Source organism: Haliaeetus albicilla, chromosome 7 (genome assembly GCF_947461875.1).
Source record: "Haliaeetus albicilla chromosome 7, bHalAlb1.1, whole genome shotgun sequence".
Taxonomy (NCBI): domain Eukaryota; kingdom Metazoa; phylum Chordata; class Aves; order Accipitriformes; family Accipitridae; genus Haliaeetus; species Haliaeetus albicilla.
This window is the reverse complement of record NC_091489.1, coordinates 44,175,156-44,195,757: the sequence shown is the minus strand read 5'-3', so window position 1 is coordinate 44,195,757 and position 20,602 is coordinate 44,175,156. Positions and strand designations below refer to the sequence as shown.

Here is a 20,602-nt window from a genome sequence, read left to right as displayed (position 1 = left end):
CCTTCCTCAAGGAGCGACTTAAACACGGTTAGCGTGCCACGTGCTAAGCACTTGGCTGCGGGTAGCTCCTTTTAGTGTTTCCCCTCCACTGATGTGCCCTGATTCCTCCTGCTCTTTCTAAGCAATGGGGGATTATGTACTCGTATGCGTAGGTATATATAAAAGTAATATTTTTTGATTCCCCGCGTGGTAGAAATGAACTCTCCGAGCTGATTTGTTTGCATATTTGGCATAGCTGCCTTTGAAATACGCATCTTGGTACAAAAATAACAAGGCCCCTACCAGCTACAGCGGAGGCAATGTCTTTCCCTAAAGAAAAGGGGGGAAAAAAACCTCTCTGCTTCAGCATATTCCCTAAACATAGCTTTGCAATGTCACGCTTTCTCTTCTCGCTGGAGACAGAGCGTGCTCGACTCCTTACCTGGGGAAGTGGGCAGGCCAGTTGCTCTCGTGGAGAAGCGGTGCCACCGGTTACTGCCCTACCAGGGGGGCAAAAGCGGGCATCTCTGCCCGCCCCCCCAACTTTTATCCTTTGGCTTATCCTGTCGGTCACTGGCTACTTTTCCCGCAAAGGTGAGACCCACTGTGGTCTCACAAAAGGCCCCGATCGGTGCTGCTGCCGTGCCCGGTGCGAGGGATCTGGCACCCCGTACAAAGCCGTATTAAGAAGAATGCCAGAGATTTCTTTTTCTCGCTCCCGAGCCGACCCGTTGGCGTGACAAATCTCGTTGGCCCTGCGTGTGCGAAGTGGCGTCGGCGCCAGGACTGGGTTAGGGCAGCGGGGAAGTTTCTGTTTGCTCCCGTTGCCCAGGGTAAGGCTCTCGCTGCCCCCCGCCCGAGCATCCCGCGCTCCAGATTTGTGCGGAGACGGTGATTTTGACACCACCGGTAGCGTTGCCCGCGCCGGCATCCTTTCTCCATCCCCAGTGATGCCTCGGTTGACCACGGGAAGAAGGGGATACATTAGTTATTTCTTCGGCGTGGTGGGACGAGGTGGACAAAACCCAACATGTCGCTGGTGTCGCCTTGCTGGATTTTCTCCGGCACCAAGCGCGGCTCCCTCCTTCCCCGGTAAATGTGTGGCTTTGTGTCAGCGGCTCGCTCCCTGCCTGGGACTCGCCTTTCGTTCAGCTGGCATGGGGAAGAGCAAGGGACGGGAGTGTCTGAGATTCGAGAGATCTCTGCGCAAATTAAAACCTTTTATCAGCCCCTAATAGCTGTGCAAACTAATTATATTTGGGCCAAACTTTGCCAGCGACTCCCCCGAGGTATTATTATAAAAATCTGAGCTGTGGAAACGCGTCCCCATTCTGTCAACGCCGGGTCGCTTCAGCTATAGAAAACTCGGCTCCGGCTCTTTTTAGCTCCCGTGATGTGCTTTGCATAAGCCGCCGCAGTTGTTTTTGGGGAGGAGAGAGCCCAGCCGGGCTGCCTCACACGCGGCCCAGGTCTGCCGAGCCAAGGGCAGGGCTGGGCTTGGGGGAATAGCACTGAAATATTTATTTGCCCGAGCCCCGCTAGCCCGACTCAGCCTGGCGCTGCTATGCTGCGGCCATCAGCGTGGCCTCGGGGCTGCGGGTGCATGAGCGGGGGTACCTCCGTCCCCGGAGGGTCGGGACATCGTGACGAGGGGTGGGAAGGATGCCCGGAGAGGTGGTGGAGATGCTGAAACCCCAGCAGGCGGGCGATGGGGTCGAGCGGCACAGGGAGGGAGCACGGCTCTGCCGCGAGGCTGCACGTGGATGGTTTTCCCAGTGCCGGCACCTCGCTGGGGGGCTTCTGGTGGTGTCGGAGCCGATTTCCACCCAGAGTCGCACCTTTCTTTTTCCCGGCATCGGCATTGACTCCCTTCTGCTCTGCTTGCTGAGCTTGCATGGGGCAGGGCACCAAAGCTGAAGGCGTCCCCAGCGTTCACGTGCCCACGCCGTCCGTTGGGGTGCTTTGAGCTGAACTCCTGCCCTTGTGAAGCTTGCCCCAGTGGGAGGGAGATTTCCCCCCCCCCACTGCCATTACTCTGCCGTCCTCGCACTCTTCCTCGGCGCAGATTGCCGGCTAATGGGGTGGAGCTAGTGCGAGCGCTCTCTATTAATGGAGCAGAATATAAACAGAATAAAGCCTTCATTTCCCGGGCTGTGATTTCATTATTAATATACTTCACAGTTCACAGGTTGTTCATTTGCTTCCATGTTTTCTCAGCTGGTGTAATCTGCGGCGCGGAGTGAGAAGACTCATAAAATTTCCATTTCCAGTTGAATGTGCGTCCAATTTGCCGTGAAATGTTTCTCTCTGTCGTGAATATTAAGTGCCCGAGGAGTCGGTAGCCGTGGGATTAGGCGGGGCAGGTTGCCAGGCCCTCTCTGCGTCCCGGGGGTGCGGGAGAGAGGTGGGTGCGGACAAGGGAAGGTGACGAGGCGAGGTCTAGGGACCGAGGGAAGGACCACGTGGTGGAGAGAGGAAGAGGGAAGGGGGAAGGAGAGAAAGAAACCATGCAAAATACGCTGGAGGGAAAGGGAGAAAAGTCGGGGAGCGGCAAAGAAGTTGGCCGCAAGAAGGGACGTGGTTGGTGAAGGATGCTCCGACGGAGCAGACCTGCGCTCTACCTCCTCGTTTCTCTGTCCCGTGACCTTGATACTTGGCAGGGAAGATGTTGCCCTGGCGCCTGCTCCGGTTTGTCAATCAGTTGTTGCCATCTACGCTCAGCCAGCGCCGTGGGCTTCGGGGCTGCGCGCTTCCCTTAGCCTGAACATGGGTAGAAAGATTTTCCTTGTTTCTGACAAGGCTGAGAAACGCTGCTGCATTTGTAGGGGCGAGGAGCTGAAGGGCGCTCGCAAGCCGGAGCTGCTTGGCTGCCCTGTACCAAGCTAAAGAACGACGGCAAGTAGCCCCGGAGTCGCGGGCATCGTCGCGCACACGCAGAAGAAGTGCTTATCATGTGAACTGGGGCCAGGGGCGGTGGTAGCGGTAGGGAAATCACGTTTTGCTCGTGGTTACGCGGCCAGCAGGAAAAGCGGGGAGATTTGTTGTGTATTTAGTGTATTTTTAAATGGTTTGTAGCAACTGGAACGGTCGCTCTGGGGCGGGGCAGCAGGAGTTTGGGTAGCTGGGGCGGGTGGTCTTGCCAGGCAGCCTGCGCCGGGGCCGGCGGTGCCACGGAGGGGTGCCCACAGCTGCAGTGCCACTGGCAGCGGGCACATCTGGCGGCACAGCTGGCACGATGCCGCAGCTGGAGGCGGCGAGGGATGTGTGCCCCGGTTACCCCTCCCCTGCCCGCCGCCCCGTCCCTGCAATAGCGGCGTGTGATGCGGCGTCGCTGCTTTTGGACAAAAAGCCAAATCCCAGTGTTGTGCCCAGGCCATGGGGATAAGTCCGGTGCCACCCAGAGCCGATGGCACCGTTTCCTTCCGACTCTTTGCTGAAATGACTTCTGCCACAGCATTCCTCACTGCAGGGAGAAAAAATGTCTCTTCCTTTCCCATCTTCTCTCAGTCAAGTCAAGATAATAATAGTCTTATTCTGATCCCCTGAACTTTCCCATCTGCTTGGTAAAACAATGGCAATTTTTTTTTCGTCCCGGTGTCTCTCTCTGTCTTCCTCTCTTTTATTTTTATCCTTCTACAGTATAATTTAAAGCCAGAGCAATGCCATAGCCCATGGGTTTTTCCCTTTCCTGGGATACACTGCTGATATTTAAAATGGCTTTTCCCTTGCAGAGCAATGCCTCTTGTCCCCCTCCCAGTGCCCATACTGGGGCCATTACCTCCACAGGGAGGCCTGGAGAGGGGACGATGGGCTCGAGTGAGGGGGCTCAGCCCAGTCTCCGTTCTCCCCATTCCCAGTACCTTCCAGTGCCCGGAGGCCAGCACCACCCATCCCTGCAATTTCTGGCATGGCCCCCTGCTCCCCATCTCTCCTCCCCAGGTTCATGGCATCCTCGCCAGTCCCCCATACCCCCTGGCTGCGCCGAGCCAAGCCCGTCTATCTCGCTGCCCATGTGTTTCCCCGGCTTCTCTCGATAAGCCATAATACTGCGAATGATCCTCCAGAAATGGAGACGTCAGTGCCATAAAACACGAGGGACAGAGCAAGGCCACTGGGCTGGAAAATAGCGTGTCTGAAAAAATAAAGACGGGCTAAAGATGATGGAGAGGTGACGGCAAGCTTCACCCTGCCGCCATTCGGAGAGCTCCGGGGGGGGTGAAGAGGGGTCAGGAGGTCCCGGGAGGAGGAAAATATCCCCCATTTGCAGAAAGCCGTGGCAGTGACGGCATCTGGGCTTGCCAGGAGCCGCGTGCAGGGATACGCAGGGAGAAGGGAAAGTTTCGCGGATCTCTGTAAGTTCTTGCTGGCACTGGGGACGGATTTAGCCGGTACTCGCTGCTTATTTTTTCACTCTAATGCCATTATGCCATTTGCTTCCCATCCTAGGGATATTTTCTTAATGCGGCTGAAATACAGCTTAACTGAGGTTACAGCCATTTAACGCTTTGGATTGCAATTGCTTCTTCAGAGCTTGTCCTATGGAGAAAGCCTTTGGGTTTAAATTTGCAGCTAGAGGGACCCTACGGGCCCGGTCGCCAGCAGCTGTTTTTCACACAAATCCGGAGGAAAGCAGGGAGCCTCGAGTTTCGCTGGGGACGGGGATGCTCTCGCCTGCAGAGCAATGCCGGTCGCACGCAGGGGCGTGCGGTTGAGAGGGGATGCGGCAGATCTCCCGGCTGGGGAGTCCCGTGACGTTTTTTCGGGTGCTTTGCAAGACTCCCGCAAATAGCAGGCAGGAGCACCTCATTTCTCGGCGTTTCCCTGTGCCGCCTCTTTCCTCACCAAGCCTCGTGCGCCACAGCTTCTCCTGGAGATGGTGAGAAAGCCACGGGGAATGGGATGGGCTCCAGGAAAGCCACGTCGCAACAGGATTTAATTGAGGAGCGGCGCTCCTGCAAACGGCATGCGTGTGTTTGTCTGGGCGATTTTCTCCAGCTGCAGCCTCTCTCGCTCTCCGACATCTTGGTATCGCTGCAGCAAACTATTTAAACGCTACCCACTGTACCCCATCTGTTGGGCAGCCCCTCCACACGTACGGGGCCCTACCTTGCCGCCCCTCCAAAGGAACTTGCCGGCAAGGGCCGAGAGCCAAACAACGGGACAAATTAAATCAAAAGCACAGCTTCGGCACCCAGGGGGAAAACACGCATCAGCTTTGACTTATTGCACGGCGCACGTTTACAGGAGAGAAGCAGCGGCTTTTGTCACTGCAAGGGGCCATGAAAAATGAATTAGGGCCGCTGCTGGGAGAGGCCGCGCAGAAGAATCTTTCATTCTGGTGACGCTGTCCTCTCTCACCTTGCGAGCAGCAACACGGAAAAAATCGTGGGGAGGAAGAAAGAGTAAGGAAAGAAAGGAGAGAGAAGACTTCTTGTTGGGTGGCTTGTTAGGGTCTGGCTTTAGGTTGCAGGAGAAAGCACGGGAAGAAGAGTGGCTCAGGTGCCCCAAGAGTGGCGTTGGTGCTCGAGCGGGTGCTCGGAGCTGCCGTCTCATCAGTAACTCTCCGGAGAGGGCTCTGCTCCGTGGGAGCCTCGATATTTGTTTTGCGCGAGCCTTTTGCACACATTCCTGCAAGGAGACAGAAGAACTGCGTGGGAAGTGGCTCGGGGCCGGTGGCTCGGCACCTTTCTTCTAGGAGTGTCCGTGCCTCCCGGTGCCAGGTTGCTCTGACGGGGTGGTGCATGCCGTCCAGACCTTTTCCTGGGGCTCAGCATCCTTACTGGTGCCCTGAGAGGAGGCAGGGGCTGGGAAAGGCTGAGGACGGCCGCTGCCAGTTTGCCGAGCCCTGAGCTGCCTCCGAGCTGGCCCGGCTCTCCCTTGCCCTGAAATAAAAGGGCTCGTTCTTTATTCGACTCGTTTGCTCCCAAATTAGAGCCTCGTTCGAGGGTGGTTGGTGCCCAAGTTGTTTTGTTTTGTTTCTTTAAATATTAATTTCCATAATCCTTTTATTTCCCAAGGAAGTACTTCTTGAAAACAAAGGGTTTAACGCTCCTCTTTTATTCCCGGTAACAAATAAGTCGTCTGAGGCGTGCAAACATCCCGGCAGCGGCGAGCCGTGCGTGCGTGGTGGCTGCCCGACGGTGACAAACCACGTTCGAGGACGACTTGAGGCACGCAGGGGACGGGGGAGAAGCGTCCCCACGGGATCGCGGGTACCGCAGCAGCATCTCCCTGGAGATGCTCGCCCAGAGATGGAGGGCAGCGAGCCCGGCGGGCACCGGGAAGCCCCCGTGCAGCCTGGGATTCCGACCTTTGGTGCGGAGGCATCTCCGACGTGCCTTTTTGAGATGGAAGATTTGAGAGCCGAAGGCCGGGAAGCACAATAGAAGATAGACTGCTTGTATCTCATTGTCTGGAGAATAGATGGGCTGCGGGCTCCCGGAGAATAGGAGCTGCCACTCAGGTGGCTTTAATAGAACAGGCGGCAGATAGATTTCAATAAAAGAAATGAGTATAAATATTGTTAGCAGAGAAGAGAAGAAAATTGAGAAAGATCTTGTTTGACGAGTCGCAGTGGGAAACTTTCAAGGACTTTTAAGCTAAAAACTCTTCACGATGGTGCTGTAACGGGCAGCTAGATTGACTCGGCCGTGTTACCCAGCGCCGGCGAGGCGAGCGGACCCGGCGGCCGCCCCCGGCACGCTGCGGCGCAGCTTTGCGCGGGAGGCCTGACCCCAGACGCGGGGCATGGCAGCGACGTGGCCGTGCCGGGGGAGCCCGCTCACGTTTCGGCTCCCCGCGACTTGCTTTGGCCATCCGCGGAGTGGATGGCAAATACAGGTTATAGGCTATATAGGCTGTGAATATAGGCTAAGCGACCAGGAGCAGGCGACGCGGCGGCCTCTGGAGGGTCTCCGCAAAGCACGCGTCCTGGCAACTGGCGAGACGTGTCACGTGCATCTGCTTAATAGTTAAAAAATTTGAGTTGTCATAGGACAGGTGAGCCCCGAGCATGGTCTCAGGGCTGACCGAGGGTTTGCACTGAGCAAACGCAGCCACGAAGGTGGGTCCTGTCTCAGATCTAGCTCCGAGCAGCGCACAAAGTTGAAGAAAACGTCGTCCCTGGCAGCAAAGAGCAGAGGTTTGGCAGCGGGCTGCAGAGCCACAGCCTTCATGCTGGCTCCCAGTCGGTGGCTGCGCTCGAAGGGCACCCGTGGAAATCCCTGCGTCCTGTCCCCATGCTTGCAGGCAGCCAGCGACGGGGCTTTCGGAAATATTCACCTCTGCTCACATCAGCCCAAAATCACGCCCAGGAGGCTCCTCCGTCGCGTCTTGAGGAGAAAGATGAGGCACCATCGGCTCCCCGTTACGCCCAAATCGGTTGCGAGGAGAAGAGAAGCTGTGGTGCTGCGCGGCCACGGACGAGGAGAGGCTCCCACGGCCCAGGGGACGAGGGGACGCTGATCCTGGTGCAGTGGAAAGACTTTATGGCAAGAGTTGATCTATCGCTCGGGTTGTGCCCACCTGGAGTGCGACGGTCAGCCCCGGCCGCCCCTCTCCCTCGCAGCCCGTGCCGCCACGCGTGAGGGCATGGAGCGAAATTGGCTGTGAAAGTGCTGCCAAATCCAATTCAATGAAGGGTACGAACAAGGAAAGCGGGATATTTCCCCTCTCCTCGGTGACACCAGGCACAGTCAGTCCTGGTCGCCGCCTCCGGGGCGCAAGGATGAGGAGGGACCCGGGGCCACAGCAGTGGAGGTCGCTACCGCAAAGCTCCCGCAGCCCTGAGCACCACGCGAAAACCAGGTGGCAAGAATGCCGTCCCCCGGGGCTTTGTGCGACGTCGGGCCACGGAAACGTGCCAATTAATGTGGAAAAACATGCAAGAGGAGAGATGTCTTTCCTCGTCGTCGGGAGACTTCAAAAAGAGAGAGACTTGGCCCTTTGGGAGCACAACGCAGTCTCCGATACGCTGCGTGCCTGTTTCTGGGGTTACGGTCCTTCTTCTGAAGGCTTGTAAGAAATGAAAAAGAGACGGTTCACACCACGTACCCGCAGTGTGCTGGTGCCGAAGGTGCGCTTTCTAAAGGGGTCGCTCCTCTGGGGGGGTCGCAGATGGAGATGGGCTGGTGCCTGTGGTACGGGGACGTAATAATCACGAGAGGAGGAGAGGAGCGTGCTGTGCTTGCCTGGGTCGATAGGGTAATCTTAAAAAAAAATCATTTTTTTAATGATTGCTCTGGATGATTTCCAGCAGGTTAATTACCCCCAATCCTTCTCTGCTGGAGTGCGGTGGCATTCAGCCAGCACCAGGGAGTCGGAAAGAGGGGGTGCGTGGAGGGGAAGCTGCCCTAGCCGGTGTCATTCGCCTGATCAAACAAAAACGGGAAAGGGAATTTTTGAACTGCCTGAACTTTGTTCTGCGTGTGTTAATTGAGCAGTCGGGAGCAGGTAATACCGATTAATGAGAGGTGAAGCAGGTGCTTCCCCCATCTTAGGCCAGGGCACGTGCCGGAGGCAGCCTTAGCTCTTCTCTGCCCACGTCGCCGGGGCTGCCCTACCTGCTTCAAGAGCCCGGGTTTGCAGCGATTCCTTCCCCCGCCTCCTGCCTTGCACGCCGGGAGCCGAGCTGCCCATGCAACACTACTAAATCGCCCGCCCTGCGCTTTTCCGCCCGCTGTCGTAGCGGAGGAGAGGTAAAGTGGGTCTCGGGTGCCGGCAATTCGCTCTTATTGCCTTTGTGCATTGTATTTATTTACTGTAAACTGTTAAAGGACGGCCATCGCTACCGCATCGGCGTGACGTTTGAAATAGATGGCTCTCGGTTTTAGCGTGTCCCTCGGAGCCAGGAGACTGCGCAACGTTAATGTTTATTGCCAGAAGTAGCCGTAAATTGATAGTTTGGAATCGCTGTAGGGACTGTAATTAACTAGTTACTATTTCACCTCCAAAAGGAGCAATGTTTCACGCTCTTACTTTTACTTATCTGGAATCGGCCGCTGTCAACATCCGCTGAAGCCCGTATAAAGATTTATAGACCTTGGAGGTAAATATTGACTAATGGGCAGCTTGGCTTAATGTTCACCTTGAAGGACAATAAATTGCGCTATTGATTGAACTGAGATGTCAATATCTGCATTGTTGTAAACATTTTAATAAAATTATCTCCATAAAATATTCTCCTTCTCCGGCCGATCCCACTAGTCGGTTCGGTGCCCGGCAAACGCAGCAGGCGGGGTAGCGCCTCAGGACCGGCCCTGGGACTTTGGGCATCCAGAGACCAAACCCGTTGCGGGACGATCGCTGAGGTCGCGCCTTTGAGCTTTAGGGGCGGAAATATCGCAGCCCTGGGCGGCTGGGCTGGCTCGCCTCGATCGCCGAGGCGCAGGGAGTTGGTACGGGCACACGGCAGCGTGAAAGATGCACCGTTGGTGCCGGGCGCTGCATGCCGCGCTGCCCCGGTTGGCGCGATACGTCGTGTGGCTCCCTAAGCCGCGGAGATGTCTTGTCCGTGTCATCCCTGCACCGCCTTGTACGTACGTCTGTCTGTTTTCCCATGCTTTGCCTTCCAGAAATCGGGGCAATGTGGCTCTGGACCCTTTGCGGCTGTTTCTCACAGGAGACGACGGTGTCCGCGGCGGGTGCTTGTGATGCCTGCAGGCGACACGCAGAGTGGGGAAAACTTCACCAGGGTCGTGATCTTTAGGAGCTAGCGTGGTGCGCAGCAGCGATAACGGTAGCTGTGCTGCCTGCCTCGCTCAGGGCACCACAGGTTGCTGGTAGGAGCCGCAGCGAGGCATTGGTAGGGTCTGCGGGATGCTGCGGTGGAGAGCTGGCGGTGCTGGGACCCACCTCGCTCGCTGTTCAGCGAAGCTTTTTTAACAGCCTGGCGGGCACGCAGTGTTCAGCCAGGGAAAGCCATAAGCCACGCGTCCTCGAGACCTGAGCGTGGCCGCAACGGCAAGCCAGGGGACAGCAGCACGTAATTAATTTGGGAACTCGTGTTCACTTTCTGGTGAGTTGTTATGTTGTCAGAGGCTCGATGGAAGCAAACGGGTAGGAGGAAGCGGAAGGGAGACGAGTCGGGCTGGGAAAAGGAAGAGAAGTGAGGGATGGAGAAAGGCAAGGAGGGATGCATGAGGTGACAGCGGTCTCTCTAACATACCTGCAGTGGCTTATCTGCACCACGTGAGAGACGTGGTTCGGTTATTTCTACCTCTGTATTTCGGGCTGCTCACTGCCGTGGCACTCGGCTGTCTCTGGCTGGAGGCTCCCGAATGCCACACCGAATGCTGCCGAGCTCCCCGGCTCTGTTCATGACGTGGGCCATTCGTTATGTGTCGAGTCTCTCTTGGCTATTTTGCAGCTGCAGGCTGAGTTTTCCCCCTTGCTCCATTGTGCTCGTGCTTCCCCTTCCCTGAGGTTTTTTACAGAGATCTGCAGAGATGCAGGTCTGGCAGAGCAAGTCCTATGGAGCACGTGGCGGTCTGCGCACAGGCTCCCACTCGCCGAGCAGGTGGATTCAGGCTCGGGTTTTCCATCTCCCCGGTTTGCGCCAGGATAGTTTGTCATCCTCGGCTGATGAGCGAGGAGTACGCTTTTGCCTAGTCCGTGGCCGTTCCATTTCTGGCCTGTATTACGCTCTTAGTATTAATAATAATGATGATGGGTGCTGGCTGTGGCAGTTTTCTAGCTCCTGAGGAGATGAGAGAGCTCTCCCGTTAATTCCTGCAATATTTCAGCTCCTAATTGTGCTCAAGCAGAGACAGCCTCGAAGAGTTCCCACCGTCGATTTGGGCGGAGCGGGACCGGTACCAACGGTGGAGCTCCCAGAGCTGCGGGGCCCCAGGCCAGCACTACCTCGAGCATCCCCGAGCTCCAGGTGCTCTCGGAGGTAGGGACCACGGTATTTGGGTGCCCGTTGCCCAGCTCCAGCGAGCGGTGGGAGCAATCCCAAAGGGCCCGATATACGTGAGAGTGATTGGAAAAGTAATGCCCATTCGAAATCTGGGCTGGGGCTTGCGTTGTTTCTAGGTCAGGGGAGCTGAGGGTCCCCCAAAGCAACATCTGTGTCCCCGTGCAACCCGGTGAGCAGATAAATGTCCCTCCTGAGCCCCACCAGCCCCGAGGGACCCCAGCAGCCGCGGTGACATGGACACCCCGTTGCTTTCTATAAAGCAAGGTCTGCGCTTCGGGATTGTGTTTGCTTAACCCTGGCCCCGCTCCCTGGGTCCCGTCTATTCGGTTTCTCGTTCCTGGCAGTCACTAATGAATGGGATTTGTCCAACTATCAAAAAGACTTCCCATTATAAATAGGCAAAAATGCAGAGGCCAGGGAGCTGAGCGGTTGGCCGGCTACGCTCGGTCTGCCCCTCGGCCAGCATGGGATCCGGCAGCGGCGAAGCAGCTTTACGGACCCGATTTTCCTGTGAAGCCCCTTGTGCGGGAGGGGACGGGGGGGACATGGCGGATGTCCCGTGAAGCGGTGCCCTTGGGGCAGCGATCCCTCGTGTCGCCTTATTCCTTGAGATGCCACAGCTGGCGCTAAGGAAGCAGGATCCGGCCGGAGCCTCTAGCAGGGAGGGTCTTCCTAATGCCATCGTCATCGGAGCATGAACAACACCAGATTGTGCTCAGGGCAAAAGCGGGTGTCAGCTCTGGCCCAAAGCCTCCCATTTTGGTCCAGGACGGGCTCCGCACGTTGGGGTCGACGGGCTGTAGCCGAAATCCCACAGGCGCCGCCATGAAGGGCTCCGGACCCCAACACCCTGACCTCTTCGCACTCTGCCTTTCTGTCAGCAAATTACCACGTGCGCGTATCAGACTTCCGCGCTATGAAGGCTTCCTTCATTTCCCAATTTCCTGACCTTTTGCGGGTGGAAAGCCGCCCCTTGCAATTACTTTAATGAAGCCTTTTGCTGGGTAACGAAACGCGCTCGAAAACACCGCTTCGCTTGCAGGTCGGACCAGGGACGCCTGCTAAGGCGAGAGCTCGTTATTGCCGCGTGTGAGCCAGCTCCGGCGCGCTCAAGGAACCGCCTTTGGTTGGTTGGGAAGCGGCACGTTATCGGAGGCTCTGCACGAACCCGAGTCAGATTTGTGCACAGAGCATCCGAAGGCCGCCGGTCGTGTCGTTATTTTATCGGCAGGCAGCGCTGTGCTACAGAGAAGCCGATTCTAGGTCAGCCGTGAAAGGGATTTTTTTGTCTTCCCCCCTCGCTCCTGGTTTTTTGCAGCGCCTGGTGGATGTAACGCTGCAATTTTTGTGTCTCCGAAGGATATTGATTTTGGGGTAATGCCTTCGTATCTTGCCCTTCGGTTCTGCTAAGTACTGATGTGCTCGGCCGTTTGGACCGTGAGCTGCTTGGGAGGGCATTTCAGCGCGGGGCCGAGGGCACGCGGGTGGGTGGCAGCAATTTGTCCCGGCAGGTTGCGCTGGAAAACTCGCTTCGCCCCTTTCCGAAATCTCACAGGGCGGCGCGGGGCCGCCTTCCCAGTTAGACCCACCCGGGACGGCGGGATGCGTCCGCGGGGTCCTCGGTTCGGCTGCCGAGCGTGCGGATGTGCGAGGGAGCCGCGGACATGCCAAGTCCCAGGGCTGCCGTGGAGAGGTGGCCGCCACGAGGTCTGTCACGGGGGAGAGCCAAGGCGCGGTTTCGTTGCGGCGGAGCGTATTTGCACTTAGCTTGAGCCGACAGCGGCGGCACCCGGCATCCCAGCAGCAGGATCCCAGCGGATGCCCGGAGCGCTCGCCGCAGGAGCTCGCCGTGTCGAGCCGTGCAGGGGCGTTATGGAAACCGGCTCGGGACCCCATCCGCAAACCCCCACGTACGCGTGCTTTCCAGATGGCCGCCTTGGCGGGCGGTAGCGCGTGACCGCGCTCGTTATTTATGTACTGCGGGGAGAGACGCTATAAAAGTATCAGCCGGCGGGACGCGGGCGGCGCGCGCCCCGACGGGAGCCTCCCGCGCGTACGTTTTGCCCGCGTTTTGTTAGGAGCGAAGACGCAGACGGTCGGCCGGTCGAGCGCGGTGAGCCGTGACCCATCGGGTCACGCTAGCGCGGAGACGGCGGTAGCCAGTCGGGGAGCGAGGGCAAGCGTGGGATCACCCGGCTCCGCTGGCCGAGCTTGCCGCGTTCCCCGGGGACCGGGGACCTGCGCTCGGCCTCTCCGCCGTTGGCACTCGCTCCCAGAAACAGCTGTCCAGAGCTAATTTATTTCCTAATGCTGCAGCGATGTTAATTTATAAATTACACTGGTAATTCGAGCTATTATTAATTTCAGATGGTGTAGGGCAAGCCTAATTAAAATATGACACCGATTGCCACACATATGTACCGAGGACTACCGTTTAAAATTTATAGGAATATTAAGCGTGACACCGGTCTCCGAGATGCTTTGCACGGTAATTACAGCATCTCAGCTGCAGGAGATCTGACGGGGAGACGTAAACAAAAGGAAGGGGGAAGTCATCCCGTCTGGGGCCTGTTGAAAACCCCCTCGCGCCATTTGTTCGGCGTTTCTCCAGGACGTGCGGTGGACACGTCCTAATAGCTGGATCTCTTTATTTAACTCTGTGTTTGTTGTCACGCCACAATCTCCGTCAACCCGGAGACTATCATGGCCCAACACCTGCGCCTTGCCGGCCGAGTGCCGTGGGTTTGCGGGAGCGCTTTGAAGCAAAGTGAGCTCTTGGAAGGAACGTGGAGGGGGTGTAAGATGCTGGATGAAAGGAAAGGCTGCTGAACGCATCTGCCCGGCTTCGAGCGAAAGCAGGAGCTGCGAGCGCAGCCCACTGTGGGGAATGCAGAAACGAGCCTGGAGCAGCACAGGGACAAAGCATTTCGGCCGAAGGGGGATGTTGGCGCCGTGGCTAATGGGCATAAAGTGGCTGTGAGTTAATCGAAGCTGAAAAATTAGAGGTGTCTACGTAGAGCCAGCCGAGCCCAGCGGTGCCTCCCGGCAGGAGGGTGGGGTGTGATGTGCATACGCCAAGGAAAGATGATTTTGGGTCATCATAGCAGGGCGCAGGTTTGTCGAGGACTGCTTCGCCCGCCCCGCGCGCGTTGGGGACCTCATCACCGGCAAGTGATGCTCTCGGTGGGGCTGGGGCCGCCGTGGAGGTCCGGTGCTTGTGGACACCTTTCTGGCAGGGGTTTTCTCGGGAGCACGGGCATGTGAGCGTGTCGAGACTGGGCCTTGCAGGGTGGGCGTCCTAGGGCAGCACAACACGGTTGCAGATTTTGACTAACCGGTGGGCATGGGTTCGCTGCACCTCCTGGTCACTCATGGCCCTCTCCCTCCACCCCTGCAGCCGTGGGCTTCATCAGTGAGGACGAGTACTTGGAGATCACGGGCATCACGCGGGAGCAGTCGGGCGAGTATGAGTGCAGCGCTTCCAACGACGTGGCGGCGCCCGTCGTCCAGCGAGTCAAAGTCACCGTCAACTGTGAGTAGCCCGGGGGGGCGTCGGGGGACGGGGACAGGGTCGCCGTGCTGCCCCGCGAGGGGATGGGACGCTGGCGGTGGGAAGTGGGGCAACCCCAGCCTTTGGGTCCCGGAGCGAGACGGGCGGCAGCGGTTTTTCTGAGTGGGTGGTGGTTTGCCCTTTTTTCCCCTTCTTTTCAAGCTCCGTGGTTTTTTTGCACCACCGCCTCCTCAGCCATCTCCGTCCACCTGGGTTTTCCACTCATGGTGAGACGCTCTGCTGATAGCCTCTGGGGAGGGGAGAGAAGTGAGCAGTAAATAGGAATTTTTTTTCCTTTAGAAAAAATGAGAGAGAGAAAGAAAGGGTGCAAGGAAGAAAGTGGCATATTTCGTGCTCGGAGACAGAGGTGAAGACCCTCCTACACACCTCTCTGGCTGCCCCTCTCCAGCCACCCCTTCAGCTGCTCGGGGTTAGCATGGGGGCACATGTGCTGCCCGAGAGCCAGGGGTCTCCACTTCTCAGAGAAGCCCTCGCCGGGCCACAGCGTGGGGTCCCCCGTGAGCCCAAAAACCCCCAGACGGCAGCACCGGAGCGGCAGGAGCTGGGCATGGCTTCAGAGACGATTTTGGTTCCTTTCTAAGTGTGGGGAAAGAAAAGGGAGCTTGAGGAGCGAGGGGAGGGGGTAGGACGCCCCAAGGCTGCCAGGTGCCAAACCCAGACTCCCATCTTCCCCGCAGACCCACCATACATCTCGGACGCGAAGAGCACCGGGGTGCCGGTGGGGCAGAAGGGCATCCTGCTGTGCGAAGCCTCTGCCGTCCCCTCCGCCGACTTCCAGTGGTACAAAGACGACAAGCGGTAAGAGCCTGGGGCGGAGGGGATGCAAAATGGGAGGGCACGCACCAACCCTGTGGAAGCCGTGCCCGGTGCCGCCGGCTTTGGAATCGGCTGACTGGGCCTGTCCCGGCAATGGGGCCGTGGTAGCCAGACAAATCCCCGATAACCCTCGACGCAAGCTGGGTTCAGACACCAAGGCAGGTCCCCTCCGATGGCAGCGGGTTGTGCCGATCGGCGGGAGCTGCCACCGCTCGGTATCTATTAAAAGCAGGCCAGGTCTTCCTATTGAACTTGGCGTGGTAAGAAAACAGACGAGGTGAAGTTGAGGGGGGCATTTTTCCAGGAGCGTCTTTCCGCCAGCTGGGTTTTGGCCTCCATCTGGGTAGGCAGCGCAGGCAGGATCGCCGCTGCCCGTGCCTCTGGTTTACGGTCTCACGGTCAGTCCCCGCTTGGGTGAAGCGTAACGGCCGACAGCAATATCGGCAGCGCGAATCCAAGCACTTGGGGGTGGATGAAACCCCCGTCATCTTTTTAAATGCTTTGGCCGGAAGGCAGCGTCAGCCCCTCGCTCTTGGAAAGGCAAAAGAAACACGGTGGCGGTCGAGAGACAGGGTTTGCTATGCTGCGGAGACGGCCTGCCCGGCGTGGTGGGGAAAGTCGCCCTTTTAGGTTGACCGGCAGCTCCCACGTCCCACCTGAGCAGCGGCACGGGGATGCGGCTGGGGGACGGAGGAGGGGAGCGGTGCAGCCCAGGCTAGGGTCCCACTCTGGAGCAAATGTCTGTCTCTGACCCCGGGCAAAGTTTTTTTAACCTAGTTTTGCATTGCTTCTCCCCGGGAGGCCCGGAGGGGCCGTGGTGTAGCCCGAGACAGGACGAGCCACTTAGGTCGCTAATAAGGAGGCACGGTTTAGCCGAAAAAGACACCATGGCAGCTAGAGGGGAGGCTGGGGCCACCTGCCTTGCCTGTTTTGGGAGGAAAGGAGCAGGTGGAGCATACAAAGCGGGGGACGTTTGGGTGGCAGGTGAAAGGCTTTGCTCGGAAGTAGGCTGGATCACAAGCGCCCACGAAGCGGCGGCAGGATCGGCTGTCGGAGCCCGGCAGGGGTGATGATGGTGATCCGGCCCTTCCCAGGAGGAATTAGCCAGTAAAAGAGCTGCAGGAGCGGAGCCACAGGAGGGGGAGGCCAGTCAGTTTGGGGAAGTTGATGTGCTCGGTTCAGGCTTCGGTGTTCGCGTGGGAAGGAGCCTTTCTCAGGTAGCCTCCCTGGGCACGTGTGCCGGTTTGGAGCATCCCTCCCTCTGCACGCCGTTTGGCAAGTCCCAAAGCCATCCCCGTTGGTGGCAACTCCGCATCTGTGAGGACGCCTCCAGATGGCGTGAGGACGATGCAGGCCAGCAGCTGAGGGACGAGACCCAGCAGAGCAGCGTCCACCTCCCATATATCTCCCACTACCTCCCCTTCTTCCTCTTCACGCCTGTTTTTTCCCCAAGGTTGACATCCCCACCGTCAGGTGGGACCAGGGGATAGCGGATCATGGAAAATGGCGGATGCTTCTCCTCCCAGTGCCATCCCCGTGACCCTCTCCCCTTCTGCTTTTCTCCCAGGCTGGCTGAGGGACAGAAAGGACTGAAAGTGGAGAACAAAGCCTTCTTCTCCAGACTGACTTTCTTCAACGTCTCCGAGCAGGACTACGGCAACTACACCTGCGTAGCCTCCAACCAGCTAGGAAACACCAACGCCAGCATGATCCTCTACGGTGAGTAGCGCCGAGGGACCCAGCCAGGGAGGGGGCCCGGCTTGACGGTGAGACTGCCCACATGCGAGACGCGGCACGGGTCTCTTTCTGCCTTTTGGGGGAGAGGTGCATTCGCCACTGATCCTTTCTGCCCCGGGGGTGTGGGTCGGAGGCCACGGCGAGCCCGGGGAACGAGGAAAGCCTCCCAGCATAACTGCAGGCTCGGGTCCCGCATCTGCCGTTGTTGAGAGGTGTTCGGCACCGCGTTTGGGGTCCACCATCGATGCAAAGTTGGGACTCAGCTGCGGGCTTCTGTCCTCTCGCTCCGACGAAACCCTAGGAGAGCCTCTGTTCGAAACCCTAGGAGAGCCTCCGTTCGAAGGCGTCCTCCCATGTCGAACGTCGGGAGGAGAGATGGCGCTTAGTGTCCTTGTGGCAAACCCGCGGGACCGCACCGCGGGCTGCCGCGCGGCACACCCCCGTGCCCACCCAAGAGTAAGCGGCCCGCGTGGCTCCGCCGCCTTCCAGGTCGCGTTTTCCACTCCCGCTGCGTTCTTCCTGACGGTGCCAGAGGGAGATGGGAGGGTGCAGAGGGTGGGGAGGGGGAGCATCTCTGTACCCTCCTCCGGGGGCTGTTTCCTCCGTGTGCCGGAGCTGGGATGAGAGCGACACGTCCGTCTGACACCAGTTGCAGCCGGGATGGGCGCCGATCGCTCGACGCATTTGTCGAGCCTTTTCGGGCGGCGGCAGAGCCAGAGCAGGGGGCCACGGCCACCAAGACCTGGAGGTGGATGGCAGACCTTGTCCCTGGCTGCTGCCACGGGGATATTTCCCCGCCGGGGATGCGGGGCAGGCGGTCCTCACTGCTGAAGTGTACGGGAGAAGCAGGGCTCGGGGACCTCCCTCCTCTCACGATGTGCCCCCGACATCATTCTCCTCTTTGCCACCCGGCTGTTCAGCCTTGTCTTCTCCTTGCCTCTCGTTGTTGTACGGTCAGAGGCGAGCAGAGGGAGAGATGAGCCTTCCTCATCCCCAGGCCCCTTGGTGGGGCGGCTCGGGGCTAGCAGACCGCGCTCTCGGCAGCGCAAAGCATGCAGGGCTAGCGGGCAGTCCCAAAGTTACGCGTCGGGTCATTCGGCGTGCCGGAGCGGAGTGGCACGGGAGGCGTGCCGAGGCCCTGGGAAGCGATGTCCGCTTCTCATCATCCTCAGCAAGGGGCTGGATGCAGTTCCAGGGAGCCCCGAGCCAGGGAACCGGTTTGTCTAGGGAGAGCGGAGGATGCCGGGCTTTCCTGGGGGCTGCCCTTCTCGGCCACGGGGCCGTGCCGAGCCTCACCACGGGGGTGGCATCACGGGAGGGAATCATCCTCACCTGCCGTTGGCATCAGTTCCCCCGAGCCGCCGTGGCGGCGGAGTCCATCCCATCTCAGATGCTCGGCTCCGTGCCTCCAGCCCCGATACAGAGCTAACCTTGGATGTTAATGAACCTAACAACCGTTTGTTCCCCCAAAAAAGTCTGTGCTGTAAGAGATGAACGTTAACGTCTTTACCTGCCTGTTAAGCTGTCATTAGCGTCACCTAGGAACTATCTTAGTTCTCTTCCCTGCCAGCCTTCCTGGTCATCGGTGTCCCCAGTAACCCCTTTTTTTACGGGGACTGATGCCTCTGGCACTGCGGAGCCATCCAGGCTCACCTCCGTCTGTGCCACCACCTTAGGGCGGCTGTGCCAAGCGCCCGACATAGCTTAGCGCCCTGACATCCTTAGCTTTGATGTCATAGATTCCCTACAGGTTTACGACGTTAAAATCTGAAGTAGTGTGGGACCTCGGTTAGGCATCTGCAGACGCAAACTGGATGAAAAGCTGCCAAAAGCAAAGGCAACTTGTCTCTGCCGATGGCTTTGTCAGAGCTGTTAGTTATTTGGTTTCTAACGCACAAAGGATGCTTTGTAGAACTCGTGCTGCAGTGGCGGCAGCGTTGGGCAGGACGCGGCGCAGCATCCCACAGAACTCTAAGCTTATTTTACCGTGCCCCTTAGCTTTGTTGGTCTGATGGTGACTCCCATTGGGCAATGAAATAGGAGTCCTTTGACCACCCGTTGCTTCCGTAAAGCCACGTCCATTTAACGATCCTTTTCATCTTTATTAATTGAGTCTCCTTGGGGGCAACGGTTCCCCAGGCCGCCCTCACCCCCCACAGACCCGAGGGGACCATGATGTGCGGGCCTCCCTCGTCTCGTGGCGCGGGGGTCCCCAATGCCACCGGGAACCACACACACACACACACACACACACTCCGCACCACAGTCGGCAGCGACGTGGTCAGCCCCGCGTGCCACTATCGAGCGTCATGGGGCCGAGCTCACCAGTCCCAAATTGACCGGTGCCTTCGGTCTGGCCATTAACACATCGCGTACGATGGCTGCGCTACCTGTGGCCCAAGAAACATCTCACCTGTGAGGTTCCGGGGGACAATTTTGTAAGTATCCCCTTTTCCCCGAAGCCGAGCGAGCGTTTCGGAGTTTCCCCTCCCCAGCAAACGGAGAATCGATCCGTGTGGGTACTGTGATGTGAGCCTTTCCGGCACTGTGTGACAGAGGCTGACACAGTGTACGTCTTTGAATCCTTTTTTTAATCTAATTTTTCAGGGAAGTCAACTGGTGCTTTATTTAACGTGTAGCGCTTGTTATTATAGGCCAGCGGCCCATTCGGCACTGTCTGTGATGTGACAGAGCATTGTTTTGCAGAGTTGGGGAAAAGAAAAGCCCTCCACCTCTCCCCCGTCGTGTGGTCCACATCTCTTCCCAGAGGCTGACGTCGGGCGATAAATGCGTTTGGGCCATTGCGGGGTTATTGAGAGCAACGGGTGGCAATCCCATGCCGGAGGGGAACGGGAGGAGCGTGGGCGAGAGCTGAGCCCCCAAAATCCCCCGAACAGCAGCCCCCGCGCTTCGTTTTTTGCTCGGGGTGTGACCATGGACTTTGCCGGGTCCCCCCCTGGGTCTGGGGTCCCGCAGGCGGCCTGGCTCACGCGGCACTCTTCCTGAACGAGGGGACCGTGGTCCCAGAGGAGCGGGGCGCGATTTGGGCGGCAGCAGCGCGCTCGGTGCCCCATCCGTTTGTTTTTCCCGGCCTTGGGTCGAGGGCAGGCTGCTCTTTCCATTGCCCTTTTGCCTTAACTTTCACTTGTTCTTTAATTTTTAGAAGAGACAACTACCGCTCTGACACCCTGGAAAGGTCAGTAAATCGGGGACCCCCGCAAACGCCAGTGCTCCCCCCACCCCGTTTCCCCGCGGGCCCCTCCGGCTCCCATCCCGGCGAGAACCGCGGCACCCGCCGCCTCGACTTCCCGCCCCAGGATCCTGCCGCTCCCGCTGCTATAGCGATGGATTAGGGCTTTTTCGCCGTTGTCCGGCTGCCCTCCCATCCCGCCTCCTCCCCGCCAGCCTTCTGTGCCCATCTGGTGGTGGTCTGTGCCCTCCGCACGCCCCGCTCCCACGCTCCCTCCCCGTCGCAGCTTCGCCCTCCTCCCCATCGCCAGGGCAAAGGCGGCGACATCTCTGTGGTCCGCTTTCCCCGCGTTGCTGCTTAAAATGGGTCTCGGGGCGGGCCCTTCCTCCTC

General features: G+C 58.4%; 1 protein-coding gene across 11 annotated transcripts in view; it reads left to right on the top strand.

Moving 5' to 3' along the window:
* LOC138686197 (protein CEPU-1) overlaps positions 1 to 20,602 on the top strand; it is a 350,752-nt gene that overhangs the window by 327,386 nt on the left and 2,764 nt on the right. For 9 of the 11 annotated variants that reach the window (XM_069788155.1, XM_069788159.1, XM_069788163.1 and 6 more), the window contains 4 exons: positions 14,295 to 14,429; positions 15,146 to 15,266; positions 16,852 to 17,003; positions 20,185 to 20,217. In XM_069788155.1, coding sequence (XP_069644256.1) covers positions 14,295 to 14,429; positions 15,146 to 15,266; positions 16,852 to 17,003; positions 20,185 to 20,217 — 441 coding nt within the window. The remainder of the gene's footprint in view (positions 1 to 14,294; positions 14,430 to 15,145; positions 15,267 to 16,851; positions 17,004 to 20,184; positions 20,218 to 20,602) is intronic. The other 2 variants (XM_069788156.1, XM_069788154.1) reach the window with 1 other exon arrangement.